This window comes from Diceros bicornis, chromosome 28 (genome assembly GCF_020826845.1).
Source record: "Diceros bicornis minor isolate mBicDic1 chromosome 28, mDicBic1.mat.cur, whole genome shotgun sequence".
In the NCBI taxonomy this organism is placed as follows: Eukaryota; Metazoa; Chordata; class Mammalia; order Perissodactyla; family Rhinocerotidae; genus Diceros; species Diceros bicornis.
The window spans coordinates 19,404,844-19,423,396 of NC_080767.1; the positions used below are offsets into that span (position 1 = coordinate 19,404,844).

Here is an 18,553-nt window from a genome sequence, read left to right on the forward strand (position 1 = left end):
TAATTTCTTAATGCCATTCACTACTCCAGGACCATGCAATTTTTATCCAATTGTCTCAAAAATGTATTTTTACATGTGACTTGTTGAGAAAGAATCCAAACAAGATCCACACATTACATTTGGGGTTATGTCTCTTAAGTCTTTTTCAATCTATAGTACTTCCCCTGTCTTTTTTTCCCCTGATGCCATTTATCTGTTGAGAAAACTAAATAATTCGCTCTGTTAAATTGTCTATATTTTGGATTTGATTGAATTGCATCTCCATAGTGTTGTTTAACATGTTCTTAACCCTCTATTTTTTATAGATTGGTAGTTAGACCCCAGGACTTACTTAAAATCAGGCTCAGTTTTGTTTTTTGGGGACAGATTCAGCTGCATTTGAAACACTTTTTTTTTTTTTTTAACCACTTGCTGCCTTGAAGACGGCTCCTTCTTTGTTTTTCCTTTTTCCTGGCCTTTGGGCCCAATATTTGTATTTCTAGCATGCTCTTCTAGATGCCACCTGTTAGAGTCCTCAATATCGAAAGATAGAAAGTTGACTTAATCTGAATCTGCAAAGCTGAAATTAGAATCTGCCAAAAGCATCCAGGTGTCAAACAAATCATATCTTCTCCTATCTCCTTGAATCATGTCACCCTTTTGAAGAGATATTCAACTATCAGACCAACTTCTAACCCAGTTCTGAACCTGATCTATTATTGTCCTGTACATCTCCTGTCTAGTGTATACTCCCTCCCCCTCCTTCCCTTCAGAATCCCAACTCCACCAAATTCAATTGACTAGAACTAAGCTTCAGAGCGTTGTGTTGATTGGAGTTTCATAGTCTAATATTATGTTTTGTGCTTGAGTCCTGGAAAACAAAAGGCAAGAGTATAAGCTATTATATTTACAGCGTAATGGGCAATTGAAAAGCTTCCGTTGTGGTTTAGAAGGACACTGGATTTGAAGTCGGAGACTTGAGTTCAGGTTTCTCACCCATCAGGTTTATTACCTTGGGAAAGCAACTTATTTTAACTGGGATTTGGTTTCTACATCTATAAAATAAGATCAGGAATCGAGTTGATCTCTGAAGTTGCTTCCAAGTTTAGTGAGTCTGCGATTCTAAGTATCCTTCAATTCATTGTACATTCTGAACCTCAACCCTATTCTTTAAAATTTCTTCTCACCTCAAAAGAACTTCCTCTTATCTAATTAGTGGAGATTCAGCCTCAGGAAGGAATATAAATTACTCATTCTCCTGCCCACTTTTTTTGTTGTTGTTGTTGTTGTTGAGGAAGATTGGCCCTGGGCTAACATCTGTGCCCATCTTCCTTTACTTTATATGTGGGACGCCTGCCACAACATGGCTTAGATAAGTGGTGCATAGGTCCATGCCCGGGATCTGAACCTGTGAACCCCAGGCAGCCAAAGAGGAGCACTCGAACTTAATCAGTACACCACTGGGCTGGTCCCTCTCCTGCCCACATTTTGCCTAAAATATTCCTTTTCTTTTTGGCCTAATATGCTCTCCTCATTCTCTGAAAAGTGTGACAGATTTCTTCTGTCCTTCCATTATGATACAGTCAAAGGTGTAAAGCATTCATTAATTATTTCATTCATTTAATTAAATATTATTACTCTGGTCAGGTAGTCTTCTAGGTACTGAACAAAACAGGCAAGGTTTTTGGTTGCTGAGAACTCACAATCTACTGGGGGGAGACAAACAACAGACAAATAAAAAAATAAATAATTTCAGATAGTGGTAAAGTCTGTAAAGACAATAAAACAGAATGATGAAAAAGTGAATGGGGGAGGGTTAGAGTTTACGTTGGGTGGTGAAGGAGGGCGTGTCTGAGAAAACGTCACTTGAACAGAAACTTGGATCATACAAGGAAACCGCCACGTGATGATCTGAGAGATGAATGGTCTAGGCTGAAAGTTAGCGTGGGCAAGCTCCTGAGCTGGGAACAAGCTTGGTGTATCCTGGAGTCATGAGAAACGTAGGGTCATAGCAAAAATGGCTTAGAATCCAGGGCATTGCAGTTGGTATTATCCTTAAGACACAGGGAGCATGGAGGATATGACACAGGAAAACATGCTCTGATCTGCATTTTTTAAAGATCACTCCAGCTTGACCATTCTCTACAGGAGAGTCACTCACTACTTCTGTTTTCCTAACAGTTTTTGCCAGAATCCTGCGGGCTCCTGAATCCCACAATGTCACCTTTGGCTCCTTTGTGACCCTGCGCTGTACAGCAACAGGCATCCCTGTCCCCACCATCACCTGGATTGAAAACGGAAATGCTGTGAGTGCCATCTGTATGGGGACTTGTCTGGGGAAGGCCCACTGGTGGTGACTTTCAGGATAGACTACATGTTTGTAGAGTTACCTTGATCCCTGTCATTGGTCGCAAATGCACCTCCATTTTTCAGTCTTCCAATATTTTCATCCCAGAGGTCACTGCCATAGAAATTGAACTCCATGGGTTTACTTCTTTTCTTGTATCATGGAGAATAGTAGAAAATCCAATCTTTCTTTACCCCTTTGTGTAAAACGGAAGTGGTAACAATTCCTTCCTACACAAGTAAAATAATTTTCATAAAACTCATCAGTTTAAGAATTAGTTCACTGCTGGAGTCTACTTTGATGAAAAGTAATCCAGAATTAGAACCTATGTCTGTCAGTTCAACATTCTTTTCTTCATTTTTAATACTAGTAATAATAATTAATATATATTAGGTGATTACTATGAGCCAGACCCTGTTGTAACCACTTTGCGTAGAAACATTAATCTATTAATTTTACAAATATGTATTGAGCATCTCTTAGGCACCAGACACTATTCTAGGCATTATGGATACAGGAGCAAACAAAACAGGTAAAGTTCCCAGCCCTCAAAGAGCTTACATTATAATGAGGAAAGACAAACAATAAAATAAAACAAATAGGAGAATATGTATTCTATGCAGGTAGTGTCAAATGCTATGGAGAAATGAGACAGAAAGTACAAACCTTAGGAGAAAGATTCCATTTTCATTAAAGTGGTGAGGGAACCATCATTAAGAAGAAGACATTTGAGCAAAGATCTGAAGGAGCCAAAGGAGGAGGCTGTGTACATAACTAGGGGAAGGTAACTGGGCAAAGTCTCTGAGATAAGAATGCACATCGTATGTTAGGGCAACAGCAAGTAGATCAGCGTGACTAGAGGTGAGTGAGCAAAAGGAAAGAGGTGAGGAGTGTGTGTAGGGGTTGTGGATCATACAGGCTAATGTAGGTCAAGGAAAAAACTTTGGCTTTTATTTGAGTGAGACGGGATGCCATGGTAGGTCTGGTTCTGTTGTTTGTTTTCCTGCTGAACCTCATTCCTTGTATTTTGTTTCCTGTGTGCCTAGTTATCTTCGATTACCTGCTGTTCATTGTTCAAAAAAAAAAAAAAAATCAAGGATTAATTTGAGGTCTATATGAAGGTACTTTTCTCCAGAGAGAAGTTTTGTTGGTTTCTGCCAAGGACCAAGGGCTACTACTAGTCTTGGATCACCTTAAACCAAGTTCAAGGTTTGAAGCTTCTTGGACATCCCAGATAATTATAACATAGTCTGCAGTTCTTTATGTGGATTATTTCACTTGCAGTTCACACTGATATCTCCTTGATATCTAGTTCTTTGAGGTGCTAGTTTATTGTATCTCTTATTAAACTCCTCACCTTTATGGAACTTGAATGTTGATTTCTATCTCCTCACTCCTCAAGGCCATCCAAAGGAAATTTAAAATTCTCTGGGGTTGGAAAGTTATCTTAGGGGAAATAAAAGCTTTTAAGTTTGCTATGTCTGTTAAAAAATATTTTTCTAGAATTTTAATTTTTTTCAGTATGAGTTGGTTTGAATAACCTAGTTTGCCAATATCTGAAACAGAAATCTATCATGGATTATTATCATAATTATATTTTACGGAGTTTAACCACTTGTCTATTTATGTTTGATTTGCACTCAGTTTCTAGTTTCTGATATTTTTTATGAGGTTAAGGATATTTATTTTTAATCTTAATAAGTGTTTTGAATATAAATATATTTAAATATATTTTAAAGTCAATAAAATGCCTTGTCATCGATTATTTCAACTTTTTGACAAACGTAGTTTTTCACTTTAAATTGCAAAGTTTCCCTTATGCTGAACCATTCTTTCATTATTTGAATACATTGCTTTTGTTGTTTGCATTGTTTCAATTTGCTGTAATTTTATTTAGGATTATTGCGTCTATCTTCAAAAATGGGAATGGTCTATTTTTTATGAGCTACCACGATCAGCTTTTGTTAACAATATCATGCCAGCCCTACAGAATCAATTGGCAAGTTTATATATTTTCCTTTGATGCAGAACTGGAGGTGAAATGCAAATCTCGCTTAAACTCAGGGATATTTTCCTCTATTGTATCTTTAATTATTGCTTCTCTCTTCTCTGTATTTTCTCTACTTAGACTTCAATTAAATGAATTTCCTTTAAAACTGCAATCTTTCTAATCTTTACTCTCTGCATATTTTTGTGGACAGACCAGAGGGAGTCCTACTTAATCTGTCAACTTTCTTTCAGGCTCTAATCCCCACCATAAATGTCCACCACAAGAACCTACTAAAAAAAGTCTCATTCACATGGACAGATGCCTCAGCCTAGTGCTATATGCATACATAATAGTTCACAAAGTTCTTCAACTACTTTACTGACTCTCTCAAAGTCTTACAGCCCTGCTACCTGAACTTTGGAATTTTCCATGACTCCGTAGGGAAAATTTATCCATTCTCCTCTCAGTAAACTTTTAGGTTTCAGCTACTTAGTTTATGTTAATTTTTCTATCAATCCAGTCACATCTCTTTGTATCATCCAGAAACTGCTGAAAATTTGTGGCCCTTTGATGATGATACCCTTCGATTTTTCTATGGATTTATTTTTCCTAATTTTAGATTTTATTTATCTTTTGGGATTTCAGGTAGAAAAAGGAGAGTTAAACATGGGAGCTGAGATTATTATTGTAACTCAGGTGTTGAGCAAGCATGACTTGCATGTAATACAATCTTATTTAATACCTTCTCTGCTCTTTTACATTTATTCAGCAAAGTAAGTTCTTTTCCCACCATCAAGGTCTGCCTCAAGCAGACTCTGTGATTTTTCTGGTCACTCTAGGTGATTTTAAATCACTAACACCATCCTGATTTAGTCATTTTAAGTGTCTAGCCCTAACTAATAGCCAAAGCCTCAGACTGCATTCACAGATGAGACCGTTCTCTTCCTCCCCGTCTCAGGACTATTGCAGGAGTACAGCCTGGTCCCACAAAAGTTCTGTGGTTAGCTTCTTAGCTCATACTCATTCATTCTCCCCCTATTTCCTAACTGCTATTTATGACTCCTACAGGTTTGGGGTAGGAAGAAGGGAGGAGCAGTAATTGGAATGGATAAGTTCTAATTTAACTGATACTCATTTAAGTTGGCTTTACACCCATGTGCCTGACAAGCACTTAAAACTGACTCTTTCCATTATGGACACATTCATGATTCTCCAGAAATCAGGGAATATTCAAGAGGACACCAGTGATGCATTTTCCTCAGGATAGCCATCCTTCTCTTAGCCCCCAATTTGTTAGTTGATGGGAAGTCTCTCTGAAGATCTTTTTGGGAGGATTAAAAATGACTCCAACTCAGAACTTCTGTAAAACCTTTGTATCTAGAAACTCTTGGATCCAAACCATTGAACAGAGCTACCCTTTCTTTGCTCCTTCCATTGGAGCTGCTAGGAAGCCTGACTCTGTTCTTTAGATTTTACAGTTGGGAATTAGATACTCGTCTGCTGTGTCAACAAATTGCAGGTGAGTCAGTCCCCGAGACCACTCTCAAGTTTGATGATTCACTAGGACTCACAGAACTCAGAAAAGCTGTTATACTCATGGTTACAGTTTATTACAGTGAAAGGATACAGATTAAAATCAGTAAAGAGTAATCAGTTGTCCTCTCCTAGTGGAGGTGCAAGGAAAGCATTTAATTCTCCCAGCAACGATGTTTGACAACATATGTGAAATATTGTACCAAGGAAGTTCACCCAAGCCTTGGTGTCCAGAGTTTTTACTGAGGGTCGGTTACATGCAGGGCTCACATGACTGGCCTTAGTGTCCAGCCCTTCCAAAGGTTAAACTGACACAACGTGGCCTAGGGTCCCTGGTGAACAAAAAGAGGTATTCATTGTGCTTTGTTAACGTAAACTATCTGGCATGGCCCAAGGTCTCTGGTAAACAAAGACACTCTTATCAGCTGGTATATTTCAAGGGATTAGAGGTTATCTCAGGAGCATGTCAAAAGCTAGTCCTTTCTTTCAAATGTGCAGGGTTTGTGCACCTCAGGCCAACTGAGTTAACCTTTTACTACACAGCAGGTGACATATATCCACTCTCCAGGTGGTCCTATTGAGGACATCTTTCCTGCCTTAAGGAGATGGGGTGCGTGTTCAAACCAGTCCTTTGGGTAGAGTGAGGATGGCTCTCAGTACAGCTAAAAACTCAAACCCTGATTAGTTATCTAAGGGGTTCTCAGCTATTTTCATTTTTCACATTCTCCAGGATAGTGCCTCTCCAACTTTTTGCTGTCTTGGCTGCAGTGTCCATATATTATCATATTACAATATATTAACAGTAGCATTTTAAAACCAAAGATGTGTTCCAAATGAGGAGAATAAAAAGATAGAGAGGAAAGGGAAAGATGAGAACTAGGACACTAGACATGGGAAAACGAAGAGGGGAGGGGAGAGAAGTGTGAGGAAAACAAAGTGTGTCAATGTGTGAAATTTTGGTGGATGTTGTAAACCAGGAAAAAGATGCCAAATTCTAAGGCTACCCCAACAAATGAAGAATGTCATCTTGCAATACCACCCTCTAAGACTTACAACTCACTTATTATTTTTTTCACTATTGTTTTTACTGAAGGCTTTCTTTTTTCTTTTCCAATACCTGGATGAAACCACTTTTCTCATAATTTGTTATTAAAATTAGTTTATCTTATCTAATTGTCGACCATCCATCTCTTCAAAATATAGTAAATAAACAAATTAATGTCACTTTATAAGCTTGTAACTGGAGCTATGGTTGAATGAGAATTAGGTGGGGAGTTGGAAGAATTAGGTTGTAAATGCCCCTCTTCAGCTAATGTAATTTTAAGGGAGTCCATTTACCTCTCAGACATTGATTTTTCCATATCTGTAATGACGGAGATGTCAGGTGGCTGGAGAAGATAATCTCTAATATGACATCAGGGCTAAAGTTCTGTAATTTTGTTAAGTTAAAATAAAGTAACTTGTAGTCTCTGTTCTTCTTTAGCTCTCGAATTAAATTTCAAGTGTCACTTGAAATTCAAATCTTATTTGGCATTATGTTTTGTGGCTCTTCCGTGGAAGTTGTAGTTGTATGAAGCTTCTCAAGGTAGTGTAAATATATGCCCTAAGAAAATTGAAGAATGGATGATACAACCTTACTAATTTGTCTTACTCTGTGAAAACAGTAATAAAGAAAATGGAAATATATATGCTTTTAAAAAATTCAGTGTTTTCAAAAGGCTCATATGAGTTTGGAACTGGAGAATGTGTGATTATTACTTGTTCGAGTTGAGCAGTCATAAAAAAGCAGGATGGTTTGAGTTAGTTTTGGTCTTACCGAGACCCCAACTTAATCGTTCAAGATGTGATTCACAAAAAGCAGAAGGCAAAATAGATCCATTGCCTCAGATTCTAAAACAAGAATAAGACAAACCAATAGTGACTTTCTTCCAGGAAGAAAGCAAAAGTACATCTGACTGCGTTCTCATTGTCAGAAAGAGTGTTGCTCTTACCACCAAGTTTCGTCCCTCGTGTTACTACACAAGTCCAAGTGGAAATTGAGATGACTTTGCCCGTGCTGACGCGAATCACAGGAAGTGGAGGCAATCTCAGGCGTTTAATGTTGTACAAGTAGCAAACCAGAAAAATCTGTGGAGGAGAACAGGGAAGAGCCCGCAGCCCTGATATCATTTTGGATGACTGAACGAAGATGAATGCAGAGCTGGGAGCTGTTTGGCACAAAATAATAGAGAGTTTGAACTGTGGTTCTTCACTAACTACAAGTCAGTGAACTAACTTCCCTAACACACCACTAAGTACAATGGATACTCTAAAAGAGGTGAAGGCTCCTTTTCTTCCCCTCTGTGAACACACCAATAAACTAAAGCCCTGAACAGTGAGAGCCGAAGAACAAGAGAAAGGCGAGCAACATGCCCCAAAGTAATCTAGAATTATTCTCCTTCCTTCCTATGGAAATATCATTCATTTTTCATGAAAATTCGTAGTCTTAGATGAACTGAGCAAGCAGCAATATTCCTTTTATTTTACAAGATTGGAAATAGCAGTTTGGTGTGGATAGAGCAGAGCTTATTTTTCCAAAAGAAAATATCCTTGTATTTTGATAACCAAATTTATTTAAAGTTATACCAATAATATGTCTGTTATTTTGGCATTCAAACAAAAAGTATAGAATAATTACAGGTCTTTCTTGCTTTGTCCAATAAATATAGTTCCTAAAATATTTTAAAGGTTGAATCATTTTAGTTCATTAGAAGAATTTTATAAAATAAATAGCCAAATCATCTATGTTGAAGATTGTGTTTTTGAATTTTCTTAAAGGAAGGCTCACCTATATTTTACACATATTTTTAAGAGGCAGTGTTTTTGGTTCAAAGTACATGAGCTTTGGAGTCATCTTAACTTACTAGCTAGGCAAACTAAAATAATTACATATATCAAGTAGAATATATTGTGTGGAATATTTCAGCAGCCCGGATGGAAAGAGGTCAATATTTCTGGTTATGTTGATCAGAAACAATATGGAAATTTTTCTCAGTCTACTATCCCTTTTTCTATGATGCATAGACAGACATTATTACAACTCCTGGAACATGGACCCTACAGGGCCTCCCTCTAACAGGTATTCTCAGCCAGCTGGAACTATTTGCAGGACAAGGCCACTGAAGCTAGGATATCTTTCAGAGGTCTTCCTGCACTAAGGTCAAATCATGATGAAGTTATGAGATTATCCATAATTGGGGGGAGAGTCTCTCAAAACAGCATTATTAATGTATTAATGATATATAAAAAAAATTCCACAGGGGCCAGCCCGGTGGCGTAGTGGTTGAGATCGCACGCTCCGCGTCAGTGGCCCAGGTTGGCGGGTTCAGATCCCGGGTGCGGACCTACAGGCCACTCATCAAGCCATGCTGTGGCAGCATCCCATATACAAAATAGAGGAAGATGGCACAGATGTTAGCTCAGGGCCAATCTTCCTTACCAAAAAAAAATAAATAAATAATAGTAATATTCCACAGGTCTATGCTTTGCCACCTTCAAAAAGCTTTGTATACCCATTATCTCAGGTGCGAACTATCATGCCTGTTTGATAGAGCTTCCCGTTTGATGCCTCTTTTAGAGGTCAGTATTTCAGAAAAAGAACATCACACACAGAACAGAGAACTGTTTATCCAGCTCCGTCGTGTTAGTATGCCTGGCTGACTTGGAGAACATAACGTATTTATTATAAATCCCAGATATGGTCACCTCAATTAAGTACTCGGTTTTGCCTTGGCATACCTTGGTCAAAGCTCACAGTAATAAGCTGAACTTGTCCCTTTGATCTTTTAAGCCTGAAGGGCAAAAAGATCAAAACGAGGGCAAGGGTTGTTTTTATTTTTAAGTCATCAAAAATACTAAACTGTTGGTCAGGATGATCCATGAAGAAAGAAAAACAAATTCAAACTATGACTAACACGGCCTGCTGTGCATGAGTCACAAACCGAAGAAGGCAAGGCCTCTGGAAACAGGAGGAAAAGCATTTAGGAGCCACATCATAATCAAGCGATGAGTCTTGTAACTTGTCGGTCTCTTTGCTGAACTGTTTCAACACCTGGATGAAGTCCAGGAGAAGAGAGCTCAGGCAGTTGAAACCTCACTTCTCTTTCCTACCGAGAATGTTTTCAGTGACCACGAGGAGGTATTTAGGAACGGCTTTCTTAGGTGTGAACAGGACAATAGTGGGAGTGTCGTCAGCGTTTGGGGGATAAGTTGTCTTCTAGGCATTGTACAGACCGTCCCTTCTGGAAGGAGGGAACTGACTAACAAAGGAGGAAGATAACTATTCTACAGATTTCACTTTTATAAACTGGAAAAAAATGATATTTAGAAACAAAATATCTTATAGCCTAAAGCACGTTGATTGAGCACAGAGGTTTGAGGGCCTTTTTTTAAAAATTTATTTATTTTTTTATTGCAGTAATGTTGGTTTATAACATTGTATAAATTTCAGGTGTACATCATTATACTTCTGTTTCTGCATAGATTACTTCATGTTCACCACCCAGATACTAATTGCAACCCATCACCACACACGTGCCGAATCGTCCCTTTGCCCTCCTCCCTCCCCTCTTCCTGTCTGGTAACCACCAATCCAATCTCTGTCTCTATGTGTTTGTTTGTTGTTGTTTTTATCTTCTACTTAATGAGTGAGATCATATGGTATTTGACCCTCTCCCTCTGACTTATTTTGCTTAGCTTAATACCCTCAATGTCCATCCATGTTGTCACAAATGGCTGGATTTCATCGTTTCTTATGGCTGAGTAGTATTCCACTGTGTATATATAGCACATCTTCTTCATCCATTCGTCCCTTGATGGGCACTTAGGTTGCTTCCAAGTCTTGGCTATTGTGAATAATGCTGTGATGAACACAGGGGTGCATGTATCTTTACACATTTTTGTTTTCATGTTCTTTGGATAAATACCCAGCAGTGGAATAGCTGGATCATATGGTAGTTCTATCCTTCATTTTTTGAGGAATCTCCATACTCTTTCGCACAGTGGCTGCACCAGTTTGCACTCCCTCGAGGTTTGAGGTCTTTTTTCTCATTGTTGCTTTGTATTAAAATTCAGGGAGAGTCCACACTTGTATTTCAAATTGTTCAGTCATTTCGATCTAACTTGGACACTCAAATCCATAAGAAGCTGCACCGCTAATAAATATGATAATGATGAATTCTATTTGAATTCCCACCTGGGTGTATGTCTCTTAAAGATATTTTTTTCTCTCTACCTTGTCAATTTCTCATAGAGGCCTGTCTGCTTATCTGGGGAAAATGCCACAATACTTGATCTGACCTGGGAAGTTTCCCCAGTTAAGGTAAATTGAAGGTCACATAAACTAGCTTTTATCATAAGGATGGAGACTAGTAGGGCAGAAACAGAATAAAAAGATAAAGAAGCTAATTGGACAAACTTTCACTGCCTAATTGCTACAGAGAGATGCTTGGTTCCAGGCCAGCCAGCCACCTGGCAGCAGAAGGAAGAAAGCTGGTGTCACCTCAGGGCTTCCCTCCTCCTCACTAGTCTAACTGTGAAAATCCTGCCTCAGGCAAAACAGTAAAATAACTGGCTCCAAATTTCTCATTCCCAACTGCCCGACAGAGAGATCTCTTTCAAGCCCACCATGGTACTCACCGCCACTCCTCCAAGATAAGGTCAAGGCAAACCATAGGCTGATTCCTTGGTTGTCATTCCATTCAAAATTCCTTCAAACTGGCATTTTTCCCTCATGTAAACAGGGATAATTAAAGAATAATTATTAAAAAGATGGTATAGTGCTCAACAAAACAAAGTATCACCGTTGTAAAAACATGCCACCATCCTTAATGATGACTTTAAAGTCAGACATCTGTTTTGTTCATGGTTAATTTGTTAAGGTTATTGTTGTTCTTGTTTTTAATGACTATTTGTTCTCTTTTCTAGACAAGGGAAGGCACTATAACATAATGATTAAAAGCACAGGCTTTGGCATAAAAAAAAGACAGAATCGTGCCATTTGTGACAACATGGGTGGACCTTGAGGGTACTTTGATGAGCAAAATAAGTCAGACAGAGAAAGACAAACGCCATATGATTTCATTCATATGTGGAAGATAAACAAACAAACACATGGATAAGGAGAACAGATTGGTGGTTACCAGAAGGGAAGGGGGCAGGGAGAGGACAAAAAGGGGTAAAGAAGCACATACATAGGGTGACACATGGAAACTAGACTTTTACTCATGAACACCATGCAGTCTATACAGAAGATGAAATATAATAATGTGCACCTGAAATTTACACATTGGTTATAAACCAATGTGACCTCACAAAGGCTTTGGGGTCAGACAAACTAGGGTACAAATTCTAACTCTGCAACCTAACAGAATGTGCTGGGCAGCTGTCTTTCCCACAGAGTTGCAATGATGATGACTAATAAATTAGCACTTACTTAAATTAACCTGTCAATTATGTACTAATATTGCACTGATATCCTGGCTCTTCAAAGACATTTGATTTTCTGATTTAAGTAGTATGGCATGATGTATGTCATGCCTCAGAAATAGAATTGGCTTCAAAACCATTTTTTCTTGATAACCATCCATCTCTCTGATGTGTATTTGTGGAGAGCTGAACAAGAGTTATGAAAATAAGTCCAAAAGTCTGAAACCTCTCAAAATTGACTCTCTCTATCTTCAAGACATAAAAAACACATCTTGGAGGATCCACACAGTATATCTCTCATACCTTGCATTAGTTATCTATCTCAATATCACAACCACCTCAAAGCTTAGAGGCTTAAAACAATAACCATTTATTAATACTCACAAGTCTATGGGTCAACTGGGTGGTTTTGCTGATTTGGGCCAGGATTGCCTGATCTTGGCTGATCAACCTCCTGCAGTTGGCAGATGGACTGGGTGCTGGTTGATCTAGAATGGCCTAACCCGTATATCTGGTGGTTACTGTTGGCTCCCAGCTGAGGCAGTGGTGATAGCTAGGCCATGTGAGCCTTATCCTCTAGCAGGCCAGCTCTGGCTTGTTCACAGGAGGTCACAGGTTCCAATAGCAACAAGAAGGCAAGCCATGATGTGCCAGAACTTGACAAGTCTTTGTGTCTTTCCAAAACGTGTCACATGGCCAATCTAGATTGGAAGCATGGAGAAAGATGCTACCTCTTGAGGGAAGAGCTACAAAGTCACATTGCAAGGTCATGGGCATAGGGAGGGAAAAGTTTTTGGCTATTTTTGCAATCCACCACACACCTTTTGATCATAATCCTAATCCATTTTCTTTCAAGTCTGCTGATGCAGCATATTAGGAAATACTTGACCCAATTCCGTCCTCTGTTTTTCCCTACTCCAGGCTTCCTCTGGGTCCATTCAAGAAAGTGTGAAAGACCGAGTGATTGATTCAAGACTGCAGCTGTTTATCACCAAGCCAGGACTCTACACGTGCATAGCTACTAATAAGCATGGAGAGAAATTCAGTACTGCCAAGGCTGCAGCCACCATCAGTATAGCAGGTAGGATGGATTTTGACATTTGCATTGCTCCAGGAGAGGGGAGAGTTGGCACTATTCCACAACATCTCATATTGGGGAAACCTTTTTTCTTTTACCTCTTACTCCAGTCTCCTTTGGGCTATTTATTCCAGAGGTTGACCTAGGCCATTGATTTTGGCTGATTTGTTGCCTCAAAAATTAAATCCTCATATATCTGCCCAACTGATGGGTAACAGCTTCCAGGGGCTTATTTCTCTCTATCTCTTTTTCTTTCTTTTCTTTTGTTCCCCTTCTTTCTCTTTTCTTTCTCTCCCCCCCCCCACTCTCCCTCCCTCCTTCCTTCCTTTCTTTTCTTTCTTTCTTTTTCTTTCTTCTCATTCCTTTCCCTCCTCTCTCTCCTTCTTTCTTTCTCGGGGTTGATCAGACTTTCCAAGGCTCTCAAAGAATAAGGTGGCAGATGTTTAACATGGTTGTGCCAATTTCTGCGCAGCGATTTCTTGAGGGCATTCTGACATATGAGCATGTGATGTACCTTGTGGTCTTTCCCTTTCCTGTTTCTTGCAAGTGATAACAGGACTTACAGGTATTTTCAAGGAAAAGAGCTGACACATGGATTTCTAGGATATTTGTGTTGAGGTATAAAGGTTTATTTTTAAAATTTAAATGTCCCAAAGGCTTCTGAGAACATTTGTGGAATTCCTAGAGATGGAAATAATCCGTGTACCAGGAAATACCAGGCATGTTATATTCATAACGTGCCTACCGCCCAAGGGTCAGCAGAGATGCTTGGCCTCACAAGTAAGGCAAGCACTGCTAGAACCTGTGCCCAGGGCCAGCTCCCCAGAGCTGCTATTTTTTGTTACAGTGCCCCTCTTTGATCTTCTCTGATGGGGAAATTTACAGTAATGTTTGTGATTTTTAATATGAGGTGAATAGAGACCACAGAGAAACATAATGGGAGCATTGGACTTGGCTGGCCCCCTGAAGCATGCCCATGAAGGAAAGAGAAGTTTCCAAAATCAAGGATCCCTTCTGCCTTCTCCTCCAACGATATATCTGCTTATAGATCTTCAGACATCATATCGGTTATTCTAGAATTTCCACTGATGGGAAATCATTTTTCCTAGACAGTGGTGAGAATCCTAAAAGTAAATTCAACTCAATTTAACAATAATAATAAAGTAATTACTATTTACATAGCACTTTGTTGCTTATAAGGCACTCTTTTACATGCATTTATTAATACACTGGATTCAGGACATTGTGTTAGGTAGAGTGAAGGATACAAATCTAATTAACAAATGGGATAATTAAAAATGGAGTCCCTGGGACTCTCAATCTAGAAAGGAAGTCAGTCAGCCATATATATTATGGCACGGACTATGTTCTATTGCAGAAGCATAGACAAAGTACAACATCAGACCAAGAGATGGAGAGTTTAAAGGAATCCTTGGGAAAGAGGTACCATTAGAGCGGGAGACATGAGTGTGAGATGAAAAGGTTAAAGTGTGCTCGGAAAACAGCAAGTCAGTTGGCAAGGCTAGAGCATGATGGAGACTGGGAATGAAGTGGAGAGTGGGAAGGAATGCTTGAAATGTGGGCTCTAGCCAGGTTATGAAGAGCCTGAGTAGGTTGAATATATTCTTCAATCAATGGAAAGTCATTTAATTATTTTAGACGAGACAGGTAATATGGTCAGATAGATCCTTGATCAAAGTAACAGACGTTGGGTGTCAAAAAGTTGGGAGGCATGGCTAGCAGTTAGGAGGCTATTCCAGGAGTTTAGAAAAGTAATGAAGGTCTTAACAACAACAGCAGTAATTGCTACAGAGAGAAGAGGAGAGATACATGGGACCTATCAGATAGAAATGATAGGATTTGAAAGCACTTGGATGTGGCAGTGTGGTAGAAGAATGAGTTAAGAGGTGTCTGAGATTTTGAAGAAGGTGTCTAGGACAAACAATAATAGATAAAACAAAACATAAGAACATGAGAAGGTTCAGGAGATAATAAAATAATTAAAATTGTCGATGCCTTTGAATTACCTGGAATTATTCTAGTCTCACCATCTTATATTTTATTTGATCAAGACCCAATGTTAAATAAATATATATATATTTATATAGCACATGTGTGTATGTATGCAGAGAGAGAGAAACATTTACATATGAATACTCAAATCCAAGAAAATAAACTGATCTAATCTACTTTAACCTACACCTCCACTGGGCAGAAGAGAAAAATGAATGTTACTAATCTTAAGAGAGTCTCATTTCAGATAACTATCCAGTCATTCAAAGATCAGTTCCCTGCCAGTCTCTTCCTCCCCTTCCTCCTTCTACCTCTTCACTACATGGCAGGGGAGAAGGGAACTTGGATTCAGGCAGTGGTGTCCTCTGGAACTGCCCTGGTCTCTGGTGAGGTCTACAGCTGGAGAACTTGTGTTCTCATCTCTTGGCTTGGTTAGGACCCAGAGGATCTCCCTGGCTGGCTGAGCCCCCTAGAGGCTCCTCCCGGAGCAGCACAGCCCTCTACATCTCAGTCAAATCCTTCATCAAACCCCTCTTAGGGGCTTCATCAAGGAAGGACTTGAAATCCTTCATCAAGTCTACTCTGTAACCTCTGCCACTAGGTCGCCGTATCTGTCCCTACGATGACAGGCCTGCTGAATTCCAACTCAGCTCCTTCCTTATCCCTCATGGAGCCTGAAGCAACTTCTGGATCACTTTTTTATTTTACAAAATCCAAGAGAGATTCAGACCTACTAACTCAGTTCTGCTGTCTACCCAACCATGTCATGCACCATTACACTAATATGGCCAACTCACGTTGGAGTAAGGGACCCTTCTAAGGTTCTCTTCTGCTAGAGTCCCAAGTAAGAAGCAGGAAAAATTCCCTCTGCTTTTGGCTTTTTCCTTAATTTATCAATACAACTCTCTTCTAGAATTTTGGTCCAGAGATAGGAATCTATAAAATGTGTATCTGAATACTTTTTTTTTCCCTAGTAACTTTATTGAGATTATAATGGTTTATAACATTGTGAAAATTCAGGTGTACATTATTGTTTATCTGAATTATTACCTCCTTAATTCCCTTAATTCCCTTCTTCCTCTCCACAACATACCAAGCTGGAGACACTGGTTAGGGACTCCCCCTTTAGAGTGGTAACCTTCAGAGCCTCCCCATAATAAGTACCAAGACGAGTGTGAAGGCAGTGCTATGACCAATAAGGAGGAGAACCTAATAAAATGGGGATATCTACCCCACACAAAGGCAGATTCATCGCACAAACATCTCCAAGATGCTGAAAGGACTACTGAGCATGATTGCCCCCATACTGTATACAGCAACATCACCTCTTTATCCCTGTCCTAGCCCAAATGAGAACCTGATCCAACTCCAATAATAAATGGAATATACCAACAGAGGAAGCCCTGATCCTAAAAAATAGTAGTATCTTCTGGTGGTAGGAAGATCCTTAAGATGTAGACAGGCAGCATAGAAAGGTAATGTCCCGGGATGTAGGGAGAAGTGGTCTTACACATCAATATTGAGAATAGACCAGGGTGAGGATGGGGGCAATCAGCAACAGTAGGCTGGGGACAATAGCAGTAGAACGTGCATGGGGAAAGAGGTCATGGGAGCAGTGTATGGATTGACGTGTAGGAGCAGAGAGTGCTTGAAATCTGCTCCAGCAACCGAGTTGAATGCAGATGAGGATCAGTGACCTCAATAGGCACAACGGTCATGTAGACTGGAACCAGCAATGACTTGACTTTAGCCAACGGGCCTGGTAATGCATGTTTAGTAAATGTTAGGTACTATATTTGAATCAATAAATGTGAATCTTTCTGCACATGGAAAAAAAGAAGTTACTAAGATGAGTAAAGAGGGACTCCCTCATGGAGCTAATTCATAAAAAGCTACAAGACCCTTTTGCTCATCCCCTGATCTGTTTTTCCTGTTGGGTTTCACTGACTATGAGACTTGTAGCTCCCCTAATTTTCCTAAAATTTCCCCAGGCAGATCTAATGAGGGTGTCTCATGAGTGCCATGGAATAAGACCTTGAACCCCATGAGACGTCTGCCATTTTCTTTTCCTCTCTTTGACCTCTTCTTTTACGTTACACCTGCTAGATGCCTCATGAAGGTCCCTCTGTCATCACTGAGGAAACTACCTCCCAACTCTGGGGTGCTCCCCGAACCAATATTCCAGGGAAGTGAGGCCACTCTGGTGAAAAAGGGATCTGTGGAGCCGTTTTAATTCAGAATCATTTCAAGGACGCACGGTCTTATGCTCCCCAGATCTCCCAGAGCTGGGGTGTGGCATCTGCTTTCTCCATTTCTGCTTTCGGCCCCTTTCTCCTTCGGCCTCTGATGGTGCTGACCAGAGATCCAGAGCTTCAAGTCAGACATGGTGCCTCCCCTTGACATTCTGGCAATGCTTCCTTACCCCAAACTCTTCTTTCTCTCATTTCAGTCATCCCCATCCTCCTCTACTGTTCTGTAGTCAACAGTCCCCTTTGTCACAGTCTCCGTGTTTCACTTTGAAGCTTTTATTCCATCTGTTTATTTACTCATCCCAGCAGGAAAACTGGAAATGGAAAAATCTGGTCTAGTGTTGAGGATTATGGCTAATGATATTCCTAGTATTTGAAGGACAGCAAAAAATAAAGATCAGCCTTCATTTTCCCAAAACTCTTCCCTGCGTATGCCCAAATCCTTATGCACTGTTTGAGAAATGTGATATACTTCTTTCTGACTCATTTACATTTACTGTTAGTCATCAAAAGGAGTCAGAAAAACTTTTGGAACCTCTCCCTATGAACCAGGAAGTTGCATTTCCCCTCCAGTCACAACCTTGAAAGGCTCAAGTTGCAATTTAAACTCGCCAGGATGCCAGATATTTGGCAAGATGCCTTCTCTTTGTCATCAGAATACTAGGCCTTATGGCAGAGACCAGCAAGACACCAGAGACCTGCCCATGATCCCTGTAATGAACATAATCCTGGAAGAGCCAGAAGCCATTAAAATAGACACAGGCATTAATTCTACCAGACATTTAAAGAAGAATTAACACCAATCTTTCTCAAACCCTTCCAAAAAATTGAACAAGAGGGAACAATCCCAAGAAAAGAAAACTACAGACCACTATCCCTGATGAACGTAGATGTAAAAA

The 18,553-nt window shown here is 39.6% G+C and overlaps 1 protein-coding gene across 5 annotated transcripts in view; it reads left to right on the plus strand.

Moving 5' to 3' along the window:
• MUSK (muscle associated receptor tyrosine kinase) overlaps positions 1 to 18,553 on the plus strand; it is an 88,328-nt gene that overhangs the window by 41,715 nt on the left and 28,060 nt on the right. For all 5 annotated transcript variants that reach the window (XM_058524732.1, XM_058524736.1, XM_058524734.1 and 2 more), the window contains 2 exons: positions 2,161 to 2,285; positions 13,236 to 13,395. In XM_058524732.1, coding sequence (XP_058380715.1) covers positions 2,161 to 2,285; positions 13,236 to 13,395 — 285 coding nt within the window. The remainder of the gene's footprint in view (positions 1 to 2,160; positions 2,286 to 13,235; positions 13,396 to 18,553) is intronic.